This window comes from Leucoraja erinacea, chromosome 9, assembly GCF_028641065.1.
Source record: "Leucoraja erinacea ecotype New England chromosome 9, Leri_hhj_1, whole genome shotgun sequence".
Lineage (NCBI taxonomy): Eukaryota > Metazoa > Chordata > Chondrichthyes > Rajiformes > Rajidae > Leucoraja > Leucoraja erinaceus.
Genome location: NC_073385.1, coordinates 58,692,734 through 58,714,442, shown reverse-complemented (window position 1 = coordinate 58,714,442; position 21,709 = coordinate 58,692,734). Strand labels below are relative to the sequence as shown.

Below are 21,709 nucleotides of genomic sequence, written 5' to 3'. Positions count from 1 at the left end.
ACTGGACAGATGTTCATTACTTCTAGAAGTGTTTTGACTCCTGTGAAAATGGTCACTATCTTCTAGTAACCTTTGCTTTCCCTCTCCATCCCTTTCTCCACCCTAGTTCTCCGATTAGTTGCACTGTCCTCCTCATTAATTTACTGTTTGTATGCCTCGTTGTCACCTTCCCCTCAGCCAACATTGGGAATCGGAGTGCCAACATCATCCATTATATCCACAGATCCTGGGGTTTACATGATTCATCGCAGGCCCCTTAACTGAAGAGAGCATTCATCCAAACCCGTTAAATCGGGTGTCTTAACAATACCACTCTGCTGAGAGAACCTTACATTTCTGGCAGCCCTATCCCACAAGACCAAGGGAAAAGTGAGTGCAGATTTGTTAAAGAGAAACAGCCACCATTTCCATTTGCGATATTCGGACAATACCAATTGTGAAGTATCAAACACATGGGTACTATTGAGACTTTCAGAGCATTGGCAACCTTGCGATATAATTTTATCTATCATTGTATGTATAATATGTAAACCCTTTTATGCCAATATGCTCTAATTAAAAAATAAAATGTTTTTACTGTTGGTCATTGCAAATGTGTTAGTACCAAATCTATCAAAGTATATTGGAGCTTAAAATACTCAAAGCGTTGCCGGATGTGAGTGCCTTTTGAATCTTTGTTTCTGTGACACTTCTACATTGAAATCTTAATTCTTCTCTCAGTAATCTTGTTTGTCCTCCATCTGCAGGTGTACCAGGATCTTGGCACTTCAGTGCTTTCGGGAGCCATTGAGGGTTACAATGTCTGCTTGTTTGCCTATGGGCAAACTGGCTCAGGAAAAACGTACACTATGATGGGAACACCAGTGAGTATTCATGTCATGTTTTTTTATATTTGTTCTGCTGTCATTCTGAAGTAAAGCATCGGAAATAACCCAAGTGCTGTTCTATGTCACTTTGTTAGTTTTATTTATTTGTCCGTTATTCCTCATTGACTAACCAATTCACTACAGTTATGAAAGGCGCTCACTATACACCATGTCAACTCTGCGCAGCTGTGAGACTGCGATTGGAATAATGCCACGTGGAATCTTCAGTAGTAAATAACTTAGCTTGCCATTTTTCAGCTACCCTTATACATGCTGACAACCTCCTTTTGCGACTCAGCAAAAAAAAGTCTTTGAGTGGTGTTCAAACTGAAGACTTTTTCACTTCAGTTCAGCCTATTTCCCTGGAAAGAGTCAACAAGAGAGCATTGAAATGTGTTTGAAATGCAGTTGCATTGTGCAAAATACAGCACTCATTTATGCACCACAACACCCAACAAACACATTCTTCATTCAATTTCCTGAACTATATGTTGAATGAGAAATAAATATTAGCCAGGACACGGACGAATTGCACTGCTCTGCAAAATGCTAACATGCTGGAAAGGGTACAGAGAAGATTTCCAAGGATGTTGCCAGGGCTAGAGGGTCCGAGCTATAGGGAGAGGTTGAGTAGGCTGAAACTCTATTCTTTGGAGCACAGGAGGATGAGGGGTGATCTTATTGAGGTGCATAAAATCATGAGAGGAATAGATCGAGTAGATGCACAGAGTCTCTTAACCAGAATAGGTGAATCGAGGACCAGAGGACATAGTTTAAGGTGAAGGGGAAAAGATTTAATAGGAATCTGAGGGGTAACGTTTTCAAACAAAGGGTGGTGGGTGTAAGGAACGAGCTGTCAGAGGAGGTAGTTTAAGAAACATTTAGACAGATACATGGATAGGACAGGTTTGGAGGGATATGGACCAAATGTAGACAAGTGTGGCTGGGACATGTTGGCCAGTGGGCCTGTTCCACACTATTACTCCGACTCTATGTGATCTTTTCTGTTCACCTGAGAGGCTAAGTGGGCCCTTGAGTTGTTTTCGTATGATCATAACAACTCTATCATAGTGTGATTGTAGCACATAGAGCCATGTAAGAATTTGGTATTATTCAAAAGCTTGACCAAGTGGTAGAATGTGGGGGGGAGTTGAGAATTAAAAAAAATGGGATTAATGTAGTGTAAACTGTGTAATGTAGTGTAGGTCATACTGCCGTTGTACAGGGCCCCGGTGAGACCACGCCTGGAGTATTTCAGACTCAAACGGACCTTTCATATGAGAGGGCTGAATTCCTGATCTCCAAATTTAACTCTTTATGGCCCTTGCACATTTTTTATCTGCACTTTCTCTGTCGCTGTAACACTATGTTCTGCACTCTGCTTTTCTCTTTGCATGATCTGTTGTAATCATGTATGAATGGTTTACGTGGATAGTAGTCAAAACAATTTTTCACTGTTTCACTACACATGACACTAATAACCCAGTACCACAGTGAATTGGTAAATTGGATCCAAAGGAAAGATGTTAGTTGGAGAGGGTTTTTTTTTCTAGCTTATGGTTTACGATCACTGGTGGTTTGCAAGGATCACTGACGTGACCTCTGTTGTTGTAATATATATTAATATAATATTTGGAAGCTAATGTAAGTGGTCTAATACCAGATGACACAAAAATTGGTGGATGGTTTGGACGTTTGTCAATGCAGCAGTATATATTTCAGTTGTAAATTTGGGCAGGGAATTGACAGATGGACAAATGTGTAATGACACATTTTGGGAGGTCAAATGCAGAGGGATGTATATGGTATTTAGCAAGACCTTTAGGAAAATCGATATTCAGAGGGATCTTGGCATACAAGTCCATTCCATTCTCAAGGTAGCAACACAAGTGGATAGAGCAGTAAAGAAGTTAAACACCGTGCTTAACTTTTACCGTTAAGGCATTGAGCAAAAAGGTTGGCAAGTCATGTTGCAACCATATAAAACTTTGGTTAGGGGTCTCATTGGACTATTGCGTGCAGTTCTGGTCACCGCATTGAAGAACGTAAAGATCGTAATGAGGATACAGAAGAAGTTTACATGGACAATGCTTAGATTAGAGAGTATTAGCTATCGTTAGGGGTGGACATATTTGGATTGTTTTCACTGGAGCATTGGAGGCTGAGGGTCAGCCTGATAGGAGTATATAAAATTGAGTGGCATAGATAGGATAGATGAGCTTTTTGCATTGGTTGGAATGACAAATACTGGAGGGCATAAGTTTAAGGTGAGATGTGAAATTTTGAAGGAGATCTGGGAGGATGGTTTGAGAATAGCTCCATCCAATACCGCAAGAAATTGGAGCGAATTGTGGACACACCCCAGACCATCACTCAAACCAACGTCCCTTCCCTTGACTCCATTTATACCTCACGCTGACTTAGCAAGGCCAGAAGCATAAGCAAGGACAATTTGCACCCTGGCCACTCCCTCTTCTGCCCTCTCCCATCTAGCAAAAGGTATAGGTGTGAAAACGCACACCTCCAGATTCAGGGACAGTTTCTTCCCAGCTGTTATCAGACAACTGAATCATCCTACCACAACCAAAGAGCAGTCCTAAACTACTATCTACCTCATTGGTGACCCTTGGACTATCTATGATCGAACCTTACTGGCTTTACCTTACACTAAATGTTATTCGCTTATGTATCTATACACTAAGTGGCTCGATTGTAATCATGTGTTGTCTTTCTGCTGACAAAAGCTTTTCACTGTACCTCGATACACTTGATAATAAACTAAACTAAGACTAAACTAGCTATGGCAAGTTTTATTATGCAAAGCGTATAGTACCTGGATCTCAGGCAGGGAATGTGGCAGAAGCTGATACAATAACATTTAAGAGGCATTTAATCAGGGATTCCCACCATGTTGCAGGCAGATCAGATTAGTTTAAATTGACAGATATCGTGAATGGAAGGGCCTATTCTTGTGCCATATTCTTCTATTTTCCAAGTATCCTGGTTTAATTCGTCTGCCATTTTATTATTCCCCATTATGGATTTTCTGTAAGGGGCTCACAGTTGCCTTTTCCTATCATGTACCTTTTAACCGCTCTTTTTGTTTTTATTTCTAACCATTGCAGTATCGTATTCTGTTTTTTTATTAGTCACTAATTTTTTTGGTCGTCCTTTGTGTTCTAAAATGCTCGCAAAGTTATTCCTGGCAATTTTATTCGTCTCCTCTGTTAATTTCATGCCATTTTTAGTCTTCCCTGTCAGCCACAGATGATTTGCATTTCCTGTTAAGTTTTTGTGCCATAAAGTGATTTTTTTTTGCAACAGGCATTATTTCTTTGAATGTCATCATTTTCTTGCATATCGGTCATATCTTCCAATATAAAGTCACAATCAAACCCACCCATCTCTTGTCTCGTACCTTTTCGTTTTGACCACAGCTTCATACTTTATTACTTTCAAACTTGACGTCAAATTGTATAATTTTATTTTCATTCTTCCTCAAAGGCCTATGACAACAAGATTATCAATAAAATCTTTGTCACCGCACCAAGCAAAATTCAATGTAGTCTTCTCCCTTGCTGGGTCCTCGACATATTGATCTCATGAATTTATCTTCCATCTTCCTTCATCCAATTTATATCTGTAGGTTAAAGCCTCCCATTATATTCTGTTATCCCTGTCATATGCATCTCTGATTTCATGACTTGTGCACACTCATAGTTAAAGCTACTATTTTATTGCCTCTAAATATTTCCTTCCTTTGTAATTTTTTAGCTTGACCCACCTTGTGATAGTTTTACACTGTGATCTGTTATGCCGAGATTGTATGTCACCATTGCACTGATATTTTCCCTTATTAGTAGTGTTGCACCACCCCCTTTCCCTATTGCCTGTCCTTCCTAAATGCTGAACACCCTAGAGAATTTAATTTCCAGTGTTGGTCACTCTGGTCAACTGAATATATGTCTGAGGAATGAAGGATTTGGAGAAGAAATCTATGTACAAAGGAGCGAGTCAAAATGCATTGAGTATTTAGAACCAAATTGCTTAAATGGGAGCAAGTGTTGATCAGTAAGCACAGATGATAGGACTTAATGGGAGATTATACTATATGGTGCTTGATAACCTCAGGTTTACAGAGGGTTAAGGGCCTGTCCCACTTGGCTGTCATTTGCGCCTCATTTACGCGTCATATGTAAAATAGGTCGACGTGTCGTGGCGCGAGATATCGCGCGCAAATCACGCATCATCATGCTTCAGCACAGCCGTCTGGTGCGCGTGATTAGAATACCCTGCTTCCCTATTCTGCTTCATGACCATCATGGAAGAACTACAGATGTTATTGCTACAGCAACAACAGAGACGTCTGTTAGCAGCAGCCCTCGTACTTACAGATCAGCCAGGCAGGAATACAACAAGAAAGGCTAGCAAGAAACTCAGGAAGAGGTCTGTGTGGACGAGGTTAGAGGTTACATGACGCGTAAAAGGCGTGCCGACTGCGTATGCGCGGCGCTGTATGTTTACGGACGGGTGATGCACGGTGACGTAACCATGCATCACCACACGATACAGCGTGCGACGCCAATGTGTCAGCGTACGTACGCGATACGTCACACAGGTGGTGCGCGAAATCCTGGAGCGCCGCACAATACCGCGCCCCACTGCATGCGATTCCATTCCATGCGCAATGCGTGTGTCACCTACGCGCACCCCACGCATCACGACGCATCGACCTATTTTACATACGACGCCTAAATAAGGCGCAAATGACGGCCAAGTGGGACAGGCCCTTTAGGGTTAGGTTGTGGGCAGCAGAAGTGCGAGGGAATAGTCATGTCGCAAGGTGATACGGTATAGACGCGAGAGGGGACGGACACATTTGGTTGTAATCGGACGCTTGTGCAATGAGTTCTCAGTTGAGGCGGTCCCTGAGTTACTGCAGTGGGGTGTCAGCTGGATCATGTTCAATTAGTTGGAGCTGAACCACAGACTTCTGACTGAAGCCGGAAGGCTACCCGCTGTACAGCCACAGCTGTTTATTGTAATGTATTTTAGTTTGACCTCCACTAACTTCCTCTTGTGAGAGAATTGCACAAAAGAAAATTCCAGATTTTTTTCTCAGCAATGTATGACTATGATGGAACACTTGAATCACAACATTTGGCCTAAATACTCTAGCCCATACCAACCTGCATCGTCAAGAGAAATTGATGTCACTGCTGTAAATTTGCCATCTATGGGGATCGTTTGATGTGAGGAGGGAATCTGTTTACCAGATGATTACATGGATGTGGTACTGTCTTCTGGCCATCTCAGTCTCAGCTTGCACACCAAAAATGATTTGGTTAACTTAAACCAGTCACTTCAAGAGAGTTCATGAGCACTTTGAGCAAAGAAGTATTGAAATAGATTAACGTACTTATTCCATTGTACAGTGGTTAGCTTTATTCAATTAGCTAAGTCATCATATTTCCATCCATAGAATGGGTACTCACCCTTCTCATCTGAAACCATGCCTTCTGGTCTTAGACACCTAGACTAAGGTACAATACAGAATTATAAGATCAAGTAGCTACAGAAAAAGTGAATCCTCTTCTATGTGTGATTCCAGGGGATCTGGGTGAGGTCCTGTATGAGTACTTCTCATCTGTACACACCAGGGAGAAGAACCGTGAGGATAGTGCATTTGGCGTGGGCTCCATGGATAGTTTGGAGCATGTCAGTAGTAAGACGTTGGAGATGTTAGATGTCATCGGCCTCTGTGTCTTCGAAGGCATATGGATGGATCATTTTTTAATTATTATACCTTATTCCACAAAATATTTAATTTCCTTGTATGTTTCAACTGTTCATTGTAAAATACAGAAATTAAATTTGTTAATGAAAGCATGTAAATTGGAACAACATATCCCCTTCACTTTAATGTGGCAATGTTCTTAGATTTGGAACCCTTGAAGTCCAAACAACAATGACGATTTTTGTTCAGGACCAAAGGCTGACTTTGCTAGAACAATTATTTGAAGTGCACAGCAAAACCTTTTTATTCTTTTGAGCAATGCAAACCCCGGATATATGAAAAGAAAGTTCATTTCAATTTTGGCAATTTAATATAAGTATCAGCTGTTATTTACTGCATAGCACCTTTGTCTTTGTCAGAATATGTGGGTTTAAAGTCCACTACAAGAGAGCACTGAACATAAAGTATAGCAGATTATTTAATGTCGCACAGTCTGATGAAGGGTTCTGGAGCCGAAATGTTAACTGTTTATCTTTCTGCAGCTGTTCCTTGACCTGCTGCATTTTTCCACCACTTTGTTTGTTTTTCAATGTATATTCCTCATCTGTTGGAGTGATATGGATGATTTAGTCACGTGTTTGTAAATTGGCTGCTTCATTTTTTTAATGTTTTACATGAAGCATCCATTCCTCACCTTTCACACTTTCAGGACTTCCCTGAGCACTTCACAGCCCACAAAGTGCTTCAGAAGTGTGATCACAGTGTAAACACAAAAGAAGCTGCCAGTTTTGAAGGAGCAGATTTCTATATTAAAGTGAGAAGAGCTTTGTGTTGGGAGGCTTTGTGCAGAAGAAATTAATGAATCTCAGCTTGATCAATTTAGCACAGAATGATTAGAAATAAACAGCTGACTGTTTGAAGTAAGGAATTGCATGTTACGTGACTCATTATTCATTTTTGTCTCTCAGGCAGCAATCGGACTGACGCCAAGGATATGCGAGGTATTTGACTTTTCAGCAATTTACCTCATGCAGACATTTTCGATATATCAATGTAATCACAGGTCACTAATATAATGCTGGAACCACGCTTATTTTCACAGGGTCTCTTTTCCAGGGTTGATGACTACCAAGAGAAGCCAGCATCATGTAGCATAGAAGTTAGGTGAGGAGTGCCTCATTTTTGTTTGTTGCACCATTGAAGCAAAGTTGCTGCACCATCTTCCTTGGGTCACCCTCACCTGTTTGTCTCACTGAGTTGTCACAGTCCCCCCACCCACTACCGCTTAACCCCCCCCCCAATTCTCTCTCTGCACAGCGACCTCTTCTTTTTATTTTTCGAGCAACAACATGGAAATGGGCTCTTTGGCCCACTGAGTCCATATCAACCATCAATCACCTGTTTACACTAGCTCTGTTATCCCACTTTCTTATCCACTCCTTAGACTTGGGACAATAACAGAGGCTAATTGACCTACAAACCCACACATCTTTGGGATATGGGAGGAAACCAGAGCGTCCAGAGGAAACCCGTGTGCTCACAGGGAGGACATGCAAACTCCACACAGACAGTACCCGAGCTCAGGATTGAATCCTGGTCTCTTGTGCCCTGAGGAAGCGCAGTCTACCAACTGCGCCACTGTTCCACCACAGTGGTGGTGATATTCAGTTTTGTGACAGACACGTCTTGAAATGAATTTGTAGCAGTGTGTGCAGGAATGATACCAGAACATGTCCATTAGCCCACAATGTCTGTGCTGAATATGATGCTAAACTAGTCTAATTTGCCTGCACATATCCCTCAGTTCTTTTCATATTCATATGCCTATTTAATGGATGTATGGATATGAACCCCAGGATCCCTCTGTACATCAATGTTGTGAAGGTTCTTGCCATTACCTGCATACTTTTCCCTTGCATTCGACCTCCCAAAGTACACAACCTCACAATAGTCTGGATTAAACTCCACCTGCTATTTTCCAGTCCATATCTATAACTGATCTACATCCTGCTTGCTGTTTCCTTTGAAGCCTCCTTCTGCAATCTGACTAACCATCCTGTCTAATAGTAATAAAACAAATGATTTATACCAAACTACAGAAACAGATTTTATAACAAAGATAGGCACAAAATGCTGGAGTAACTCAGCAGATCAGGCAGCATCTCTGGAGAAAATGGATAGATGACGTTTCTGGTTGGGAGACTTCTTCAGTCTGCTGTGGGGGCGAGGCAGAACCAGAAGCAAGAAAAGACCAGGGCAAATCGGGGTTGGCAACAAACGAACTCAGGCAGGGAAGTTCGCTGATAGTCCGATTGTTGGCTCGGGATGGTATGATCCCAAGAGAGGTGCACCGTTGCAAACTGTGGAACTGGTTAACAGACTTACAGTGCCCATTTTCTTCTCGCCAATTTAATACTCTTCCCAAGGTCCAGAGTTATCTATATTCAGAACTGTCTTAAAAATTAAGGAGTTGTAATCATTGTTCCCAAAATGCTCTCCCACTGAAACACTGGTCATCTGGCCAGGTTTGTTTCCAAATACAAGGTTGAGTATGGTCACCCTCTGGTTGGGCTATCAACATACTGTTTCAAGAATTCTCCACATAAACCTAGCAAATTCTGTCCAATCTAAGCCTTTTGCACTGTCCAAATCCCACTCAAATTTTGGGAACTTAAAGTGACCTCCTATGACAACCTTGGTGCTCTTACATCTTTTCATATTCTGTCCACATATCTGTTCTACCTCACACTGGCTACTGAGTGGCCTATAACATAGAAACATAGAAATTAGGTGCAGGAGTAGGCCATTCGGCCCTTCGAGCCTGCACCGCCATTCAATATGATCACGGCTGATCATCCAACTCAGTATCCTGTACCTGCCTTCTCTCCATACCCCCTGATCCCTTTCGCCACAAGGGCCACATCTAACCCCCTCTTAAATATAGCCAATGAACTGGCCTTAACTACCTTCTGTGGCAGAGAATCCCAGAGATTCACCACTCTCTGTGTGAAAAATGTTTTTCTCATCTCCGTCCTAAAAGATTTCCCCCTTATCCTTAACATAAACCTATCTTACCTTATCCAGATTATCTCATCGATAAACCCTTCAGTATGTCCTCAGACTGCATCTCTGACATTCTTCCTGATTAGTAATGCCACTGCTGCACCTCTTTTACCTCCCTCTTGATCACGTCAGAAACATTGAAATCCTGGAAGTTTGAGCTGCCATCCTGTCCTGCTTATAACCCAGCCTTTATAATGGCCACCACACCATTGTTCCATGCACTGCTCTATGTTCTTACTACATCTGCTTTACCCACAATATTCCATGTGTTGGAATGAACACACTGTAGCCCATGAGTGTCCCCATGTTCATTAACCTGTCCCTCTGTCTACCTTTCAAACTTAATTGTCATAACCTCTATCTTCCCATCAATCCCAGCTGACCTAATCTGCTGCTCTGGTTTCTCCCAGGAAATCCCTTGGGAGAAGGTTTCTCCCTTACCATCTCAGGGAAAGCTATTTAGAATTATAATTGAGAGATTGTGTTTCACTTGTAGGATTGGCAGTGTTTGATACCAGTGTGGCGAGGGAGGAGTTATTTTGGTGTTTGGGTAGGAGTTGTTAGGAACGTGAAAATTTGAATCAGGCGTATACATTTTTGACACCTTGTTTTTGCCCTGCAGTTTATTAAAATCGTGGCTGATCACTGATGTCAGTGGTACTTTTCCTGAACTGATCACTTATCCCACAATATATCATTATCAGTCTTTGTCTTGTATAAACTCAGCAATTCAGCCTCAGTTGACCTCTCGGGGCAAGTGATTTTATTTTTCGTCCTGAATGGCTGAGACTGGGACCTCTGCAGCAGAATCTTGATTGGTTGGCAGGTGGGCTGAGGAATGGTTAATGGAGTTTAATACAGAGATAGGAGTCGGGAGGTCATGTTACATTTGTACAAGATATTGGTGAGGCCACATTTAGAATATTGTGGTCTGTTTTAGCCACCCTGTTATTGGAAAGATATTGTTAAGCTGGAAAGGGTACAGAAAAGAGTTGCCAGGACTCGAGGGCCTGAGGTATAGGGAGAGGATGAGTAGGCTAGGACTCTGGTACTTGGAACGCGGAAGGTTGAGGGGTGATCTTATAGAGCACCCTTTCCAACTTAATGACATCTTTCCAACAGCTGGGCGACCAGAACCACATACAGTATTGCATCTGGTCTCACCCAACACTTAAATAATGGGGAACTTGCAAAAGCAGTAAAATGCAGGTTGAAGGTTGCAGGAAATGCCGACAGATCAGACAGTGGGACTGGAGAGAGAAAATCTGAGTTAATAGTAGAAATGGATGGCCTAGAGAGGGCCAGTTCTGATACAAACTGAGAGACTGAATTATTGTTTATATCAGAATCTGCCGGTTCCGCTATAGATTATCTAGACATGGTGTTAATTCATTGTTTATTGATTTGCTATTTACAGTTGCAACAAAATATTCCTGATAACTAGAACAACGAGCATGCAGAAACTGATGCATTCCAGAGAATTTCTACACTGTGTGATTAGAACGTGGAATGCCTCACCAGGTTGTGGAAGTGTGGAAAAAACATAGTCGTATTTATGAAGCTAATTAAGTACATGAGGGTTAAATGCATAAAAAGATATGCTGAAAGGATTTGATGAAACTGGGTAGGAAGAGGCTGACTTGTTACATTAATTCTCATGTGCACAGTTTTTGTGCTCCTTTAGTGTGCAGTAGTAGAATATTGTGAACTTGTCAGATCAGTGGGAAAGTGGGCCTCGCACTCCAATGGCAGGCCATACATTTCTAATTTTATTTTCATAAGCGACAGGAGCAGAATTAGGGCATTTGGCACATCAAGTTTACTCCGACATTCAATCATGGCTGATCTGTATTTCCCTCTTAACTCCAGTCTCCTGCCTGCTCCCCCCATAACCTCCGTTCGAATACAGTATGCCAGTATAAATCTGCAATTTTATTACTGGACCTCATGAAATTGCTTTTTTGGCAGCTTTCTGGAAATTTACAATGAACGTGTTCGTGACCTTCTGAAACGATGTGACGGAAACAAGCCGTACACCCTTCGTGTGCGTGAACACCCAGAGAAAGGCCCCTATGTACAAGGTGAACTCATACAGTTTATCCTGTTCTCTTAGACATCTTTATGTTTTGATTTATTTATCTATACTTCTGCCTGTTATCTTATGAACTTTAAGATGCTAAATCCTTACACAGGTAGTTGGTAATGTTGCTGCCTTACAGCGCCAGAGACCCGGGTTCGATCCTGACTATGGGAGCTGTCTGTACGGAGATTGGAAGTTCTCCCCGTGACCTGTGTGGGTTTTCTTTGGGATCTCCGGTTTCCTCCCACACTCCAAAGACGTACAGTATTTTGGGCTTCATTGGCTTGTTATAATTGTATATCGTCCTTAGTGTGTGTAAGATAGCATTAGTGTGCAAGGATCTCAGGTCGGCACTCGGTGGGCCGAAGGGCCTGTTTCCGCACTGTATCTGTAAAGTAGTTCTGCTGTTTCAGTGTTTCCATAACATTCATTTGGACCGAAAAATTAGTTGTAAAAGGGAAATAATCTAGGAAAAGAAATGTGATCTCCCTGCAATATTCGAAACCCTTTGCCTAAGAACAAAGTCTGTCAGTTTCATCACGGGTGGACATTGAAATTGACAAGTGATCGCTTCTATTGACACGTGCAATTATGCTCTATTAATCTATGTAACATACAGCCATACAACATCAAGTATTTTTAGCTTGCAGTAACAAAAATAAATTAATGGCTCATAAAAAAGACCTTTATTTTTGAAAATACTTCAGGGGATAAAACGTTGTTATTACGAGTCTGAAGCTCTCGAGCCCCTTGCGCTCCTTTCCTCATTGAATTAACCGTTTTTAAAATGTGATTTTCTATAATGCGAGGTTTCTTAGGAACAAAGCTATCACCCAATAGCAGAGCTACCTGTAGTTACACTAAAACTGTATTGAAGACTGGATAGCTTCAGCTGGAGTATTCAGAGACCTACGTGTTGAGAATTATGTCTTCCTACAAGAGAGCGCAAAAGAAATTAATTGGGATAGCACCCAGAATAGACCAGAGAAAATTGAATTTTCCATTTGATAAGTCGAAGTGGAATTTAATGATGATGAAATTATGAGGTTTTGGCATTGTAAAGATGACAATAATATAACCGCATTCTAGTGTCATGTACTGTAGTTAATACATTCTGCTGTACTCTAACAGAATAAAAATGGGAATAAAATATATAGATAATTTGAAACGGGTTTTTTGAAGTTTCTCTCCATTCGGATTACTGGAGGCCATATTATTGTACCAGGTTAACCCTTAATCTTAAATGCTGGATAAATGTGGTAACTTTGCACACCGCCATGGTTCTTTGTGTGGAATGCATAGTTCTTTGTGAGGAGATTTTCTAAAACTTTCCACGTTCACTTGCATGTGTGCAGGAATCTCAAAATTGCCGTCGGTAAGGTGGTTATATACCGGCAATCACACAAGGACTGGTTGAGTTTTTTCCCTCCACGTTCTAAGCCAATGGCGAGGACATAATCATGACTAATGGAATATTGAGAACAAAAAGTGAGAAGTGCATGTTAAATCTATTACTCAGTACTTCACTCTTTGAAAGATGTCAAGGGACTGAATAGAATGCAGAGGTTAATTCGCATGATCTCAGAGATGAGGCATGAGTTCTAGAAGGGACTCTTGAGGTTGGATCTCTTTTCCTGCAAACAAAGACACTTGTGAAATATAGAAGTTTAAAGTTATGAGCTTGGTCTGTATTTTTTTTAATATCTCAGTGCATCATTGGCTTCTTTCTATAAAGTATTTTTATTATTCCCTCACACTGGGAACTCCTTGTATCCTGTTGGATTATTTTCAGTCCTGTGTTAGGGAGACACAGAGCAGCCCTTCATGAATATGCTTTTACTTTCTCCATGTGTTTTGATTTAGAACCAGCATTCCAGATGTTACTAGTGGGTACGAGGATAATTGTGCCTATATTTGGTAATGCACCAGTGTTTGAGTTCATTAGGGGTCGCACAAATAATTCTGACTTGATTTACCTTTCTGTTTGGCGGCGCGACTCACCCGTTGCAGCGGCCCCTACAGCCTGTCTGTCTTTTTTTTATTTTTTGTCTAGTTAAATGTAGTGTCTGCTGTTTTTTAATAGTATTTTTAAATGTGTAAATGTGGGGGGGGGGGGGGGGGGGGAGGGGGAAACTGTTTTAAATCTCTTCCCTGTCCGGGAGACCCGACTTTTTCCCTGTCGGGTCTTGGCTGTCGTTGGGGCCTAGCACCGTGGAGCGGCCTCCAGCCTGAACGACCCGGGGGCTCGGGAGACTGCGGAGCTGCGGAACTGCGGAGCTGCGGACTCACCATCGTCGGGGGTGGCCGGCCTCGGAGCGTGGGGAGCGGCGGTGACTCGCTGCTGCGACTCGACTCCTGGGGCTCGGAGGCTCCAGCAACGCAGCCGCAGCCGCAGGTCCGGTGGACCGCGACATCGGGAGCTCGCGGGTCTGGGAGGAGAGAGAGAGAGACCGCTTCCCGGAGCTCCCGCAACGCGACTTCTCCAGCCGGTGTCACGGGGTTGGAACGACCCGGAGCGGGACGAACATCACCCGGCACGGCTTCATGGCCGTGGGACTCACCATCGCCCGTGGGGGTTCCAACCTTGGACTTTCAGACCGGGAGCGGGGCCGTAAATCGCCCCGCGCGGCCTAAAATGGCCGTGGGACTCATCATCGCCCGCCTGGGGCTTGGACATCGGGAGAGACACGGAGAACAGGGGAGAGAAAAGACTTGCCTTCCATCACAGTGGCTTCACTGTGATGGATGTTTGTGTGAATTTAATTATGTGTATGTCTGTAAGACAGTGTCTTTGTTTGTATGGCTGTGGAAACAACATTTCGTTTGAGTCTCACTGGGGCTCAAATGATAATAAATTTGTATTGTATTGTATTGTAAAATGTTGCTGGTTTGGTTATTGTAGTTTACTGGCTACATTATCTTAAATCATAATAATAATAATTATTATTTTATTTATAGAGCACTTTAAAAACAATCATAGTTGCAACAAAGTGCTGTACATCACTAATCATTGACAAAAAAGTTAATACACACCAAATAATAACAATCAAAAGAAATAGTAGGAAAAGACATGTAAAATAAAGAAACATTAAAAACAATAAAAAACAGAAGCAAAGCCTCAGGCATGGTCAAAAGCCAGGGAGTACAAATGTGTTTTAACACTGGATTTGAAGATGGACAGTGAGGGGGCCTGTCTGATGTGCAACGGCAGGGTGTTCCAGAGCGCTGGAGCAGCAACAGAGAAGGCTCTATCCCCTCTGAGCCTCCGACTAGACCTCGGTACCTCCAGGAGCAGCTGACCAGCTGACCTGAGGGACCGGGCAGGAGCGTATGGGTGGAGCAGCTCAGAGAGGTAAGGCGGGGCGAGCCCATTCAGAGATTTAAAAACAAATAACAGTATCTTAAAATGAACTTGAAAGTGCACCGGGAGCCAGTGTAGGGAGGCCAGAATTGGCGATATGTGCTCCCTCTTACGAGTCCCAGTTAAAAGGCGAACAACAGCATTCTGAACCAACTGGAGACGAGCCAGTGAAGAACGAGCAACTCCAAAATAGAGCGCGTTACAGTAATCCAGCCTAGATGTAATAAAGGCATGGATTACTGTTTCAAAATGCTGCCGCTCGAGAATGGGCTTCACCTTCGCCAGCTTCCTTAGGTGAAAGAAGCTGGACTTAACCACCGCGCATATTTGGCGATCTAATTTAAAGTCACTGTCCATCCTAAAACCCAGGTTCAAAACTGTTGGCTTCACGTACCGTGACAATGGACCTAAATCCACAAATGGAGGTTCACGGCAGCCATTGGGATCAAATAAAATCACCTCTGTCTTCTTTTCATTAAATCCTAGAAGGTTTAGGGCCAACCAGGACTTAATGTCATAGAAACATAGAAATTAGGTGCAGGAGTAGGCCATTCGGCCCTTCGAGCCTGCACCGCCATTCAATATGATCATGGCTGATCATCCAACTCAGTATCCCGTACCTGCCTTCTCTCCATACCCCCTGATCCCCTTAGCCACAAGGGCCACATCTAACTCCCTCTTAAATATAGCCAATGAACTGGCCTCGACTACCCTCTGTGGCAGAGAGTTCCAAAGATTCACCACTCTCTGTGTGAAAAAAGTTCTTCTCATCTCGGTTTTAAAGGATTTCCCCCTTATCCTTAAGCTGTGACCCCTTGTCCTGGACTTCCCTAACATCTTCCTGCATCTAGCCTGTCCAACCCCTTAAGAATTTTGTAAGTTTCTATAAGATCCCCTCTCAATCTCCTAAATTCTAGAGAATATAAACCAAGTCTATCCAGTCTTTCTTCATAAGACAGTCCTGACATCCCAGGAATCAGTCTGGTGAACCGTCTCTGCACTCCCTCTATGGCAATAATGTCCTTCCTCAGATTTGAAGACCAAAACTGTACGCAATACTCCAGGTGTGGTCTCAGCAAGACCCTGTACAACTGCAGTAGAACCTCCCTGCTCCTATACTCAAATCCTTTTGCAATGAAAGCTAACATACCATTCGCTTTCTTTACTGCCTGCTGCACCTGCATGCCTACCTTCAATGACTGGTGTACCATGACACCCAGGTCTCGCTGCATCTCCCCCTTTCCCAATCGGTCATCAAGACAAGACAGAAATGATGTTACAGAAAAGGCATCTTCCCTCCTCAGTGGCAAATAAAGCTGGGTATCATCCGCATAACAATGGAAAGAGATGCCATGCTTTCTAAGGATGGAACCCAGAGGAAGTATGTACAGCGAGAAAAGCAGGGGCCCCAGAATCGAACCCTGTGGAACCCCATATGACAGGGGAGCGGAAGAGGATTCAAAACCAGCAAGGCTAACACACATGGTTCTGTCTGCCAGATAGGACCTGAACCATCCCAGGGCACTGCCGCAGATGCCCACTAACTGCCGTAGCCGAGATAACAAGATATTATGGTCCACTGTATCAAAGGCGGACACTATCCAACAAATTAAAATGTCATGCTTTTTATATCATTCACGTTGAAATGTCCTTGCCTGCGGTGACTAGCGGTAGATGGAGAGTGACTTTGTCCATTTAAAGCTTAAATTGTCACACATCCCTTGAGGCTAGATAGTTATAGAGTGAAACTCTGTGTGTTGGAGTAACTGTGAGTCAGGCAGCACGTGGAGGGAATGAATAGGCTTCCGACTGATAGCAGTAGGAGGGGAGAAAGCTAGAAAAGAGAGGTGGGGTTGGATTAAGCCTAGAAAGTTGTTGGTGCATTCGAGTGAAGTAGTTTGGCAGATGGATGGAGTAAGTGATAGAGACTAAAGATAAATGCTACAAAAGGGTATCGGATAGGGTGACCTGGATGGTTCTGAAGCCAATATGATCTGTTTCAAGCCTCATTTTTATTGACTGTTTAAGCCTGCTACTGCAGTGTTCTAATCTTTGGTGAAGTCTTAGCTGGAATAATTGTGCAGTGGTTAGCTAAATTGCAAGGGAGCGTTGAACAGAGTGGTTGCATATCCATAATCTAGGATTGCAAAACGCAATTTACTTCCAGCAATGGGATTAATGCTCTGTGATTACTCCATGTTTATTGAAACCGTCAATTCCAATGAGAGCGGCACAACGATATTCAGAGTTGCCATGCTTCATTTGGGTCAAGGCATTAAACCCCAAGGCCATCAAGCCCTTTGTGATCTTAACTTCAATTAATTTGGCCTTGTGCCTCGAAGTAATCGCTCTCTCCTTTGGCAATTTCTCCATGAAATCTGGGCTGATGACTTCCATGTGGCCAGTTTTTGAACCGTTGAAGCCAGTGTGCAGCAGGAGAAGTTCTGCTGGCTGCATCTCCCCTATAAGAGCCAGTCCTTTAAGAGAAATGATTTGAAATGCTTTTGGCAAACAACCAGCATATTATCCACATTCCCACTAGCATGTTTAGACTGTGCAAGGAGCCAAGAGCATTAAGGGAACAGACCGAAGCTAGAGATCCCAGCCTAGCCAGGGTTGACGAGTTGTGCATCTACTGACCTATTGTGGCATTTTGAAAATTAAATGTCGAGTGATGCACCCCTTATTGCACTGCAAATTGCATCAGCCCCACCCCTCAGACAATCTGTTCTGAACCATCGAGACATTTCTCTGCACACAATGAGCAGTATCCTCTTGATTTTAAACAGCGAGGCTGCCTTGACCTTGGAAACCCGCAGTGGGATGCTGTGAAGACGGTTATTTCTCAGTTATTATTGAAATCAAATATGGTAGAAGTTTCCAAGCTAACGTTTACATTCTTCTACAACACGCCAACTCTAACATATTGATTTTAAATACTGTTTTTTTGGCACAAGATTATTGACTTTCATTTGACGAGCTGATGCAACTGCACAGTCTTTGTTCCTGGGCTCCTGCCAACCATTATCAGCAAAGAGGAGACTGCATTCTGGAAGAGGCCAGTCTCACAGCTGTGCACAAATGTTAACTCGTCTTAATATCAGGACGCAGCTCTTTAAAACTCTGAGGGGAAAAGGTTCCAAATAATAAAGCTGATGCATTTTGCATATGCTTAATATTTTTATATTTAATGGGTACAATTATGAAATAATTCTTCAACTTTTTCTCACAAAGTATATATCAGTACGTAGTTCATTAAAACCTGAGGGGAAAAGGTTTCCAATAATTAAGCTGCTGCATTTTGCATATGTTTAATATTTCGATATTTAATGGGTACCATTATAAATGAATTCTCAACATGCTGATAGAAGTATGTATTTTGCAATTTAAGTTTGATATGGTAGTCTTTTGATTGAGAATTGCTTGAAGTAGCATTTTGAAGTCAAAGGAACAGTACATGTTAATGAAACGTTATTGAAATCTGATGTGGCAATATATTGTGGTTGTACCTTGTTGCATTGTGGTTTTTGAATATGCTGTTGGTATTATCATGCCCCCACTATTACTATGTTGTTGGGTTGTCTAACATTGTTATAGTTTATGAATATTACTGAATTATAAGACTGGGTCACAGCTGGAGTCCTGATGCCATCGCAACAACCTAGAGCTCAATGCTCTTAAGACAGTGGAATTGATTGTAGACTTTAGGAGAGCTCCCCCTCTTCTCACCACACTCACCATCAACAACACCACCGTCACATCTGTGGAGTCTTTTAAGTTCCTGGGAACCATCATCTCCAAGGACCTTAAATGGGGAGCCACCATCGACTCCACAGTCAAAAAGGCACAACAGAGGATGTACTTCCTACGGCAGCTGAGGAAGCACGTTGTGCCACAGGCAATGATGGTCCAATTCTATACTGCCATCGGAGAGTCTGTTCTCACCTTCTCCATCATGGTCTGGTTTGGCTCAGCCACCGAGCACGACAACCAGAGGCTGCAGCGAATCATCCGATCAGCTGAGAAGGTTATTGGCTGCAACCTTCCCTCCATTAATGAACTGTACACTGCAAGGGCCAGGAAGCGAGCGGGCAAGATCATCTCTGACCCCTCTTACCCTGGTCAGAAACTCTTTGAATCACTTCCCTCTGGAAGACGACTCCGGACTGTCAAAGCTGCCACAGCCAGACATAAAAACAGTTTTTATCCACAAGTAGTTGCTCTACTCAACAACCAAAAATCTGTAGCCTCCCTTTGATCTGGTATTTTGTTGGTTCACATGCTTGATCAATGGTGTTTTATTATTAATGTATTATTATTAATGTTTAGTGTTTTCTGAGTCACCCGTAACTGTCACTGTGTGTCATGTTGTTACTTGTGGGCGGAGCACCAAGGCAAATTCCTTGTATGTGAATACTTGTCAAATAAAATTACTTACTTACTTAGCTGTGGATCCTAATATAGGCAAATGTGGCATGATGAGAATTGGTGTCTGTACCTGCACCATAGTGTTGTCAATGTCAACCAAATTGGGGTAGGGGGCAGGGGGACCATCCCCCAAGGAGATTAGATGTATAAGGGGGGAAACCCATTCCCCAGCAAGGGTTAGCTAATGGGGCAGGGGTGAGACTTCCCCCATGTGTGTGGATTAATCCACAAGGGAGAATCTGTGAGTGTGGGACTGGGGGTTCCATTCCCTGAGAGAGAGTTAGTTCTGTCCCACAGGGAGAGTCTTTGTGCATGTGCACGTGTGTGTGTGTGGGTTCCTTCCCCAGGAAGAATAAGAGTGTTCTGTATTCCGAAAAACACAAGGAATCATGGGATTTGTTAAAGGTCACGAGCTATAAAGAAAAATCGAAATAAGTGCTGACTGTATAAACTGTGTATAAATCTTTATTCATGATTTATGTGTAAAAATACATTTAATCTGAGGAACGGGGGTGTCAGGTAGCGGGAGAGCGGGGTGCAACCGCGAGAGAGAGGGGGTAGATGCAAGTGGGAGACGGGGGGGAGACTGGACCAGCGGAGAGATATTCTTGGCAGCTGCACTCACACAGACCCGTGCCTCATCCGCAGCCAGGATCGAACTCGGGTCCTCGGCGCCTCAAGCGCTGCCGAACTGCCACTGAACAGTGTCGTGCATGTCCCGTCCCCCCACCCCCCCATGTGTCCCATCCTCGCCCGGGAGGGGCAGCCGAAGATATCCGGACCAACGGGACACTGGCCTGGAGCAGCGGACCACAGGCCCACAGCGAGCGCGGAGAAGTGCCAACCCCAGCTTGACTCCGCCTGCCCCTCCAGGCCAACCGGCAGCCCCGGACCGAATGGACAAGAGGCCTGGAGCAGTGGCCCACAGGCAGCGCGGAGAAGAAACGCCAACTCCAGCCCAACCTCGCTCCAACACCCGAGGAACCCACTCCCCGATGGGCAGGGGACGGCCAGCCGCACCCTCTTGCCCCACTCTGGCCTTCAGCTGCACCGTCCAGGGCCGCCACCGCTCCAGGCATACGCCCCGGCTGCCAGCCATCCCGGCTGGACAGGCAGAGCCGAGCTGGAACCAGCTGCAAGCCCAGGACCACCCCGGATAGGGACGGGACATCCGGGAGGGGATGGGGACGGCCCAGCAGCAACTCAACAGCACCTGCAGCGCCAGAGACCCGGGCCCGACCCCAACCACAGATGAAACGCAGGCCTGCACACAACTCAGCACCACAGCTGCAGAGAATGTTTATAGCGAGTGACCTATGGCCTGGGTATGCACAGTTGGAATACCGAACTCGCTTATTGGTGCGCATGGGTCCGCCCCTACGGAGGGTTGATGTATGGGCCCATTCTCCCAGGGAGAGTTGGTGTGTGTGGATTACTCCCTCAGGGCAAGTCGGTGTATGGGTCCCTCCCGCAGGGAGAATCAGTGGGGGAGGTGTCTGTCCTCTAGGGAGGGTCAGTGAGAGTCAGTGTCTGCATGGGGGACCTTTACCCCGGGGAGATATTGAGTGTATTGGGCTTGTCCGTGTGCATATGAGAACAAATAAAGAAAGGAAACTGGTGATCCAAAGTTAAAAAATGATTGAATTCATCTGTTGCTTTGCTATTCTTGGATTAATGATGCATTGGTGACTTTCCACAGGATTATCTCAGCACTTGGTTTCAGACTACAAGCAACTTGTACAGCTTTTGGAAGAAGGGATTGCAAACAGGTATTCATCCTCATACGGACTCTGACTTGTTGTTGCGAATTTATGACAAACATTCAGTTTGTGCTGTTATGCTGTTTAAACTTCAGTATGATGTTTTGTATTATACATGATCGGGAATGTGCATTGATTTAGCATCCTTGGGAAGAACTTTTAAATTATAGATTAAAATCACTTGGTTTAAAAAGAACTGTGCAACTCTAATTTCATTTAAAATTAAATGTTATTGTTTAACGTCCATTTGTTGTGTGGTTCTGTTTTAGAATCACTGCTGCTACCCATGTCCATGATGCCAGCAGCAGATCTCATGCCATCTTTACCATCCATTACACCCAGGTTAGCAAAATATTTACCCTGTCTCAGTCTGATCACCTCAATTTTGGCTCCACATAGTGGATACAACAAACG

The 21,709-nt window shown here is 43.6% G+C and overlaps 1 protein-coding gene across 2 annotated transcripts in view; it reads left to right on the top strand.

Moving 5' to 3' along the window:
• The window catches only part of stard9 (StAR-related lipid transfer (START) domain containing 9), a 171,875-nt gene that overhangs the window by 63,464 nt on the left and 86,702 nt on the right, over window positions 1-21,709 (top strand). For both annotated transcript variants that reach the window (XM_055640899.1, XM_055640898.1), the window contains exons 4-9: window positions 747-863; window positions 7,572-7,604; window positions 7,706-7,767; window positions 11,635-11,747; window positions 21,235-21,304; window positions 21,565-21,637. In XM_055640899.1, coding sequence (XP_055496874.1) covers window positions 747-863; window positions 7,572-7,604; window positions 7,706-7,767; window positions 11,635-11,747; window positions 21,235-21,304; window positions 21,565-21,637 — 468 coding nt within the window. The remainder of the gene's footprint in view (window positions 1-746; window positions 864-7,571; window positions 7,605-7,705; window positions 7,768-11,634; window positions 11,748-21,234; window positions 21,305-21,564; window positions 21,638-21,709) is intronic.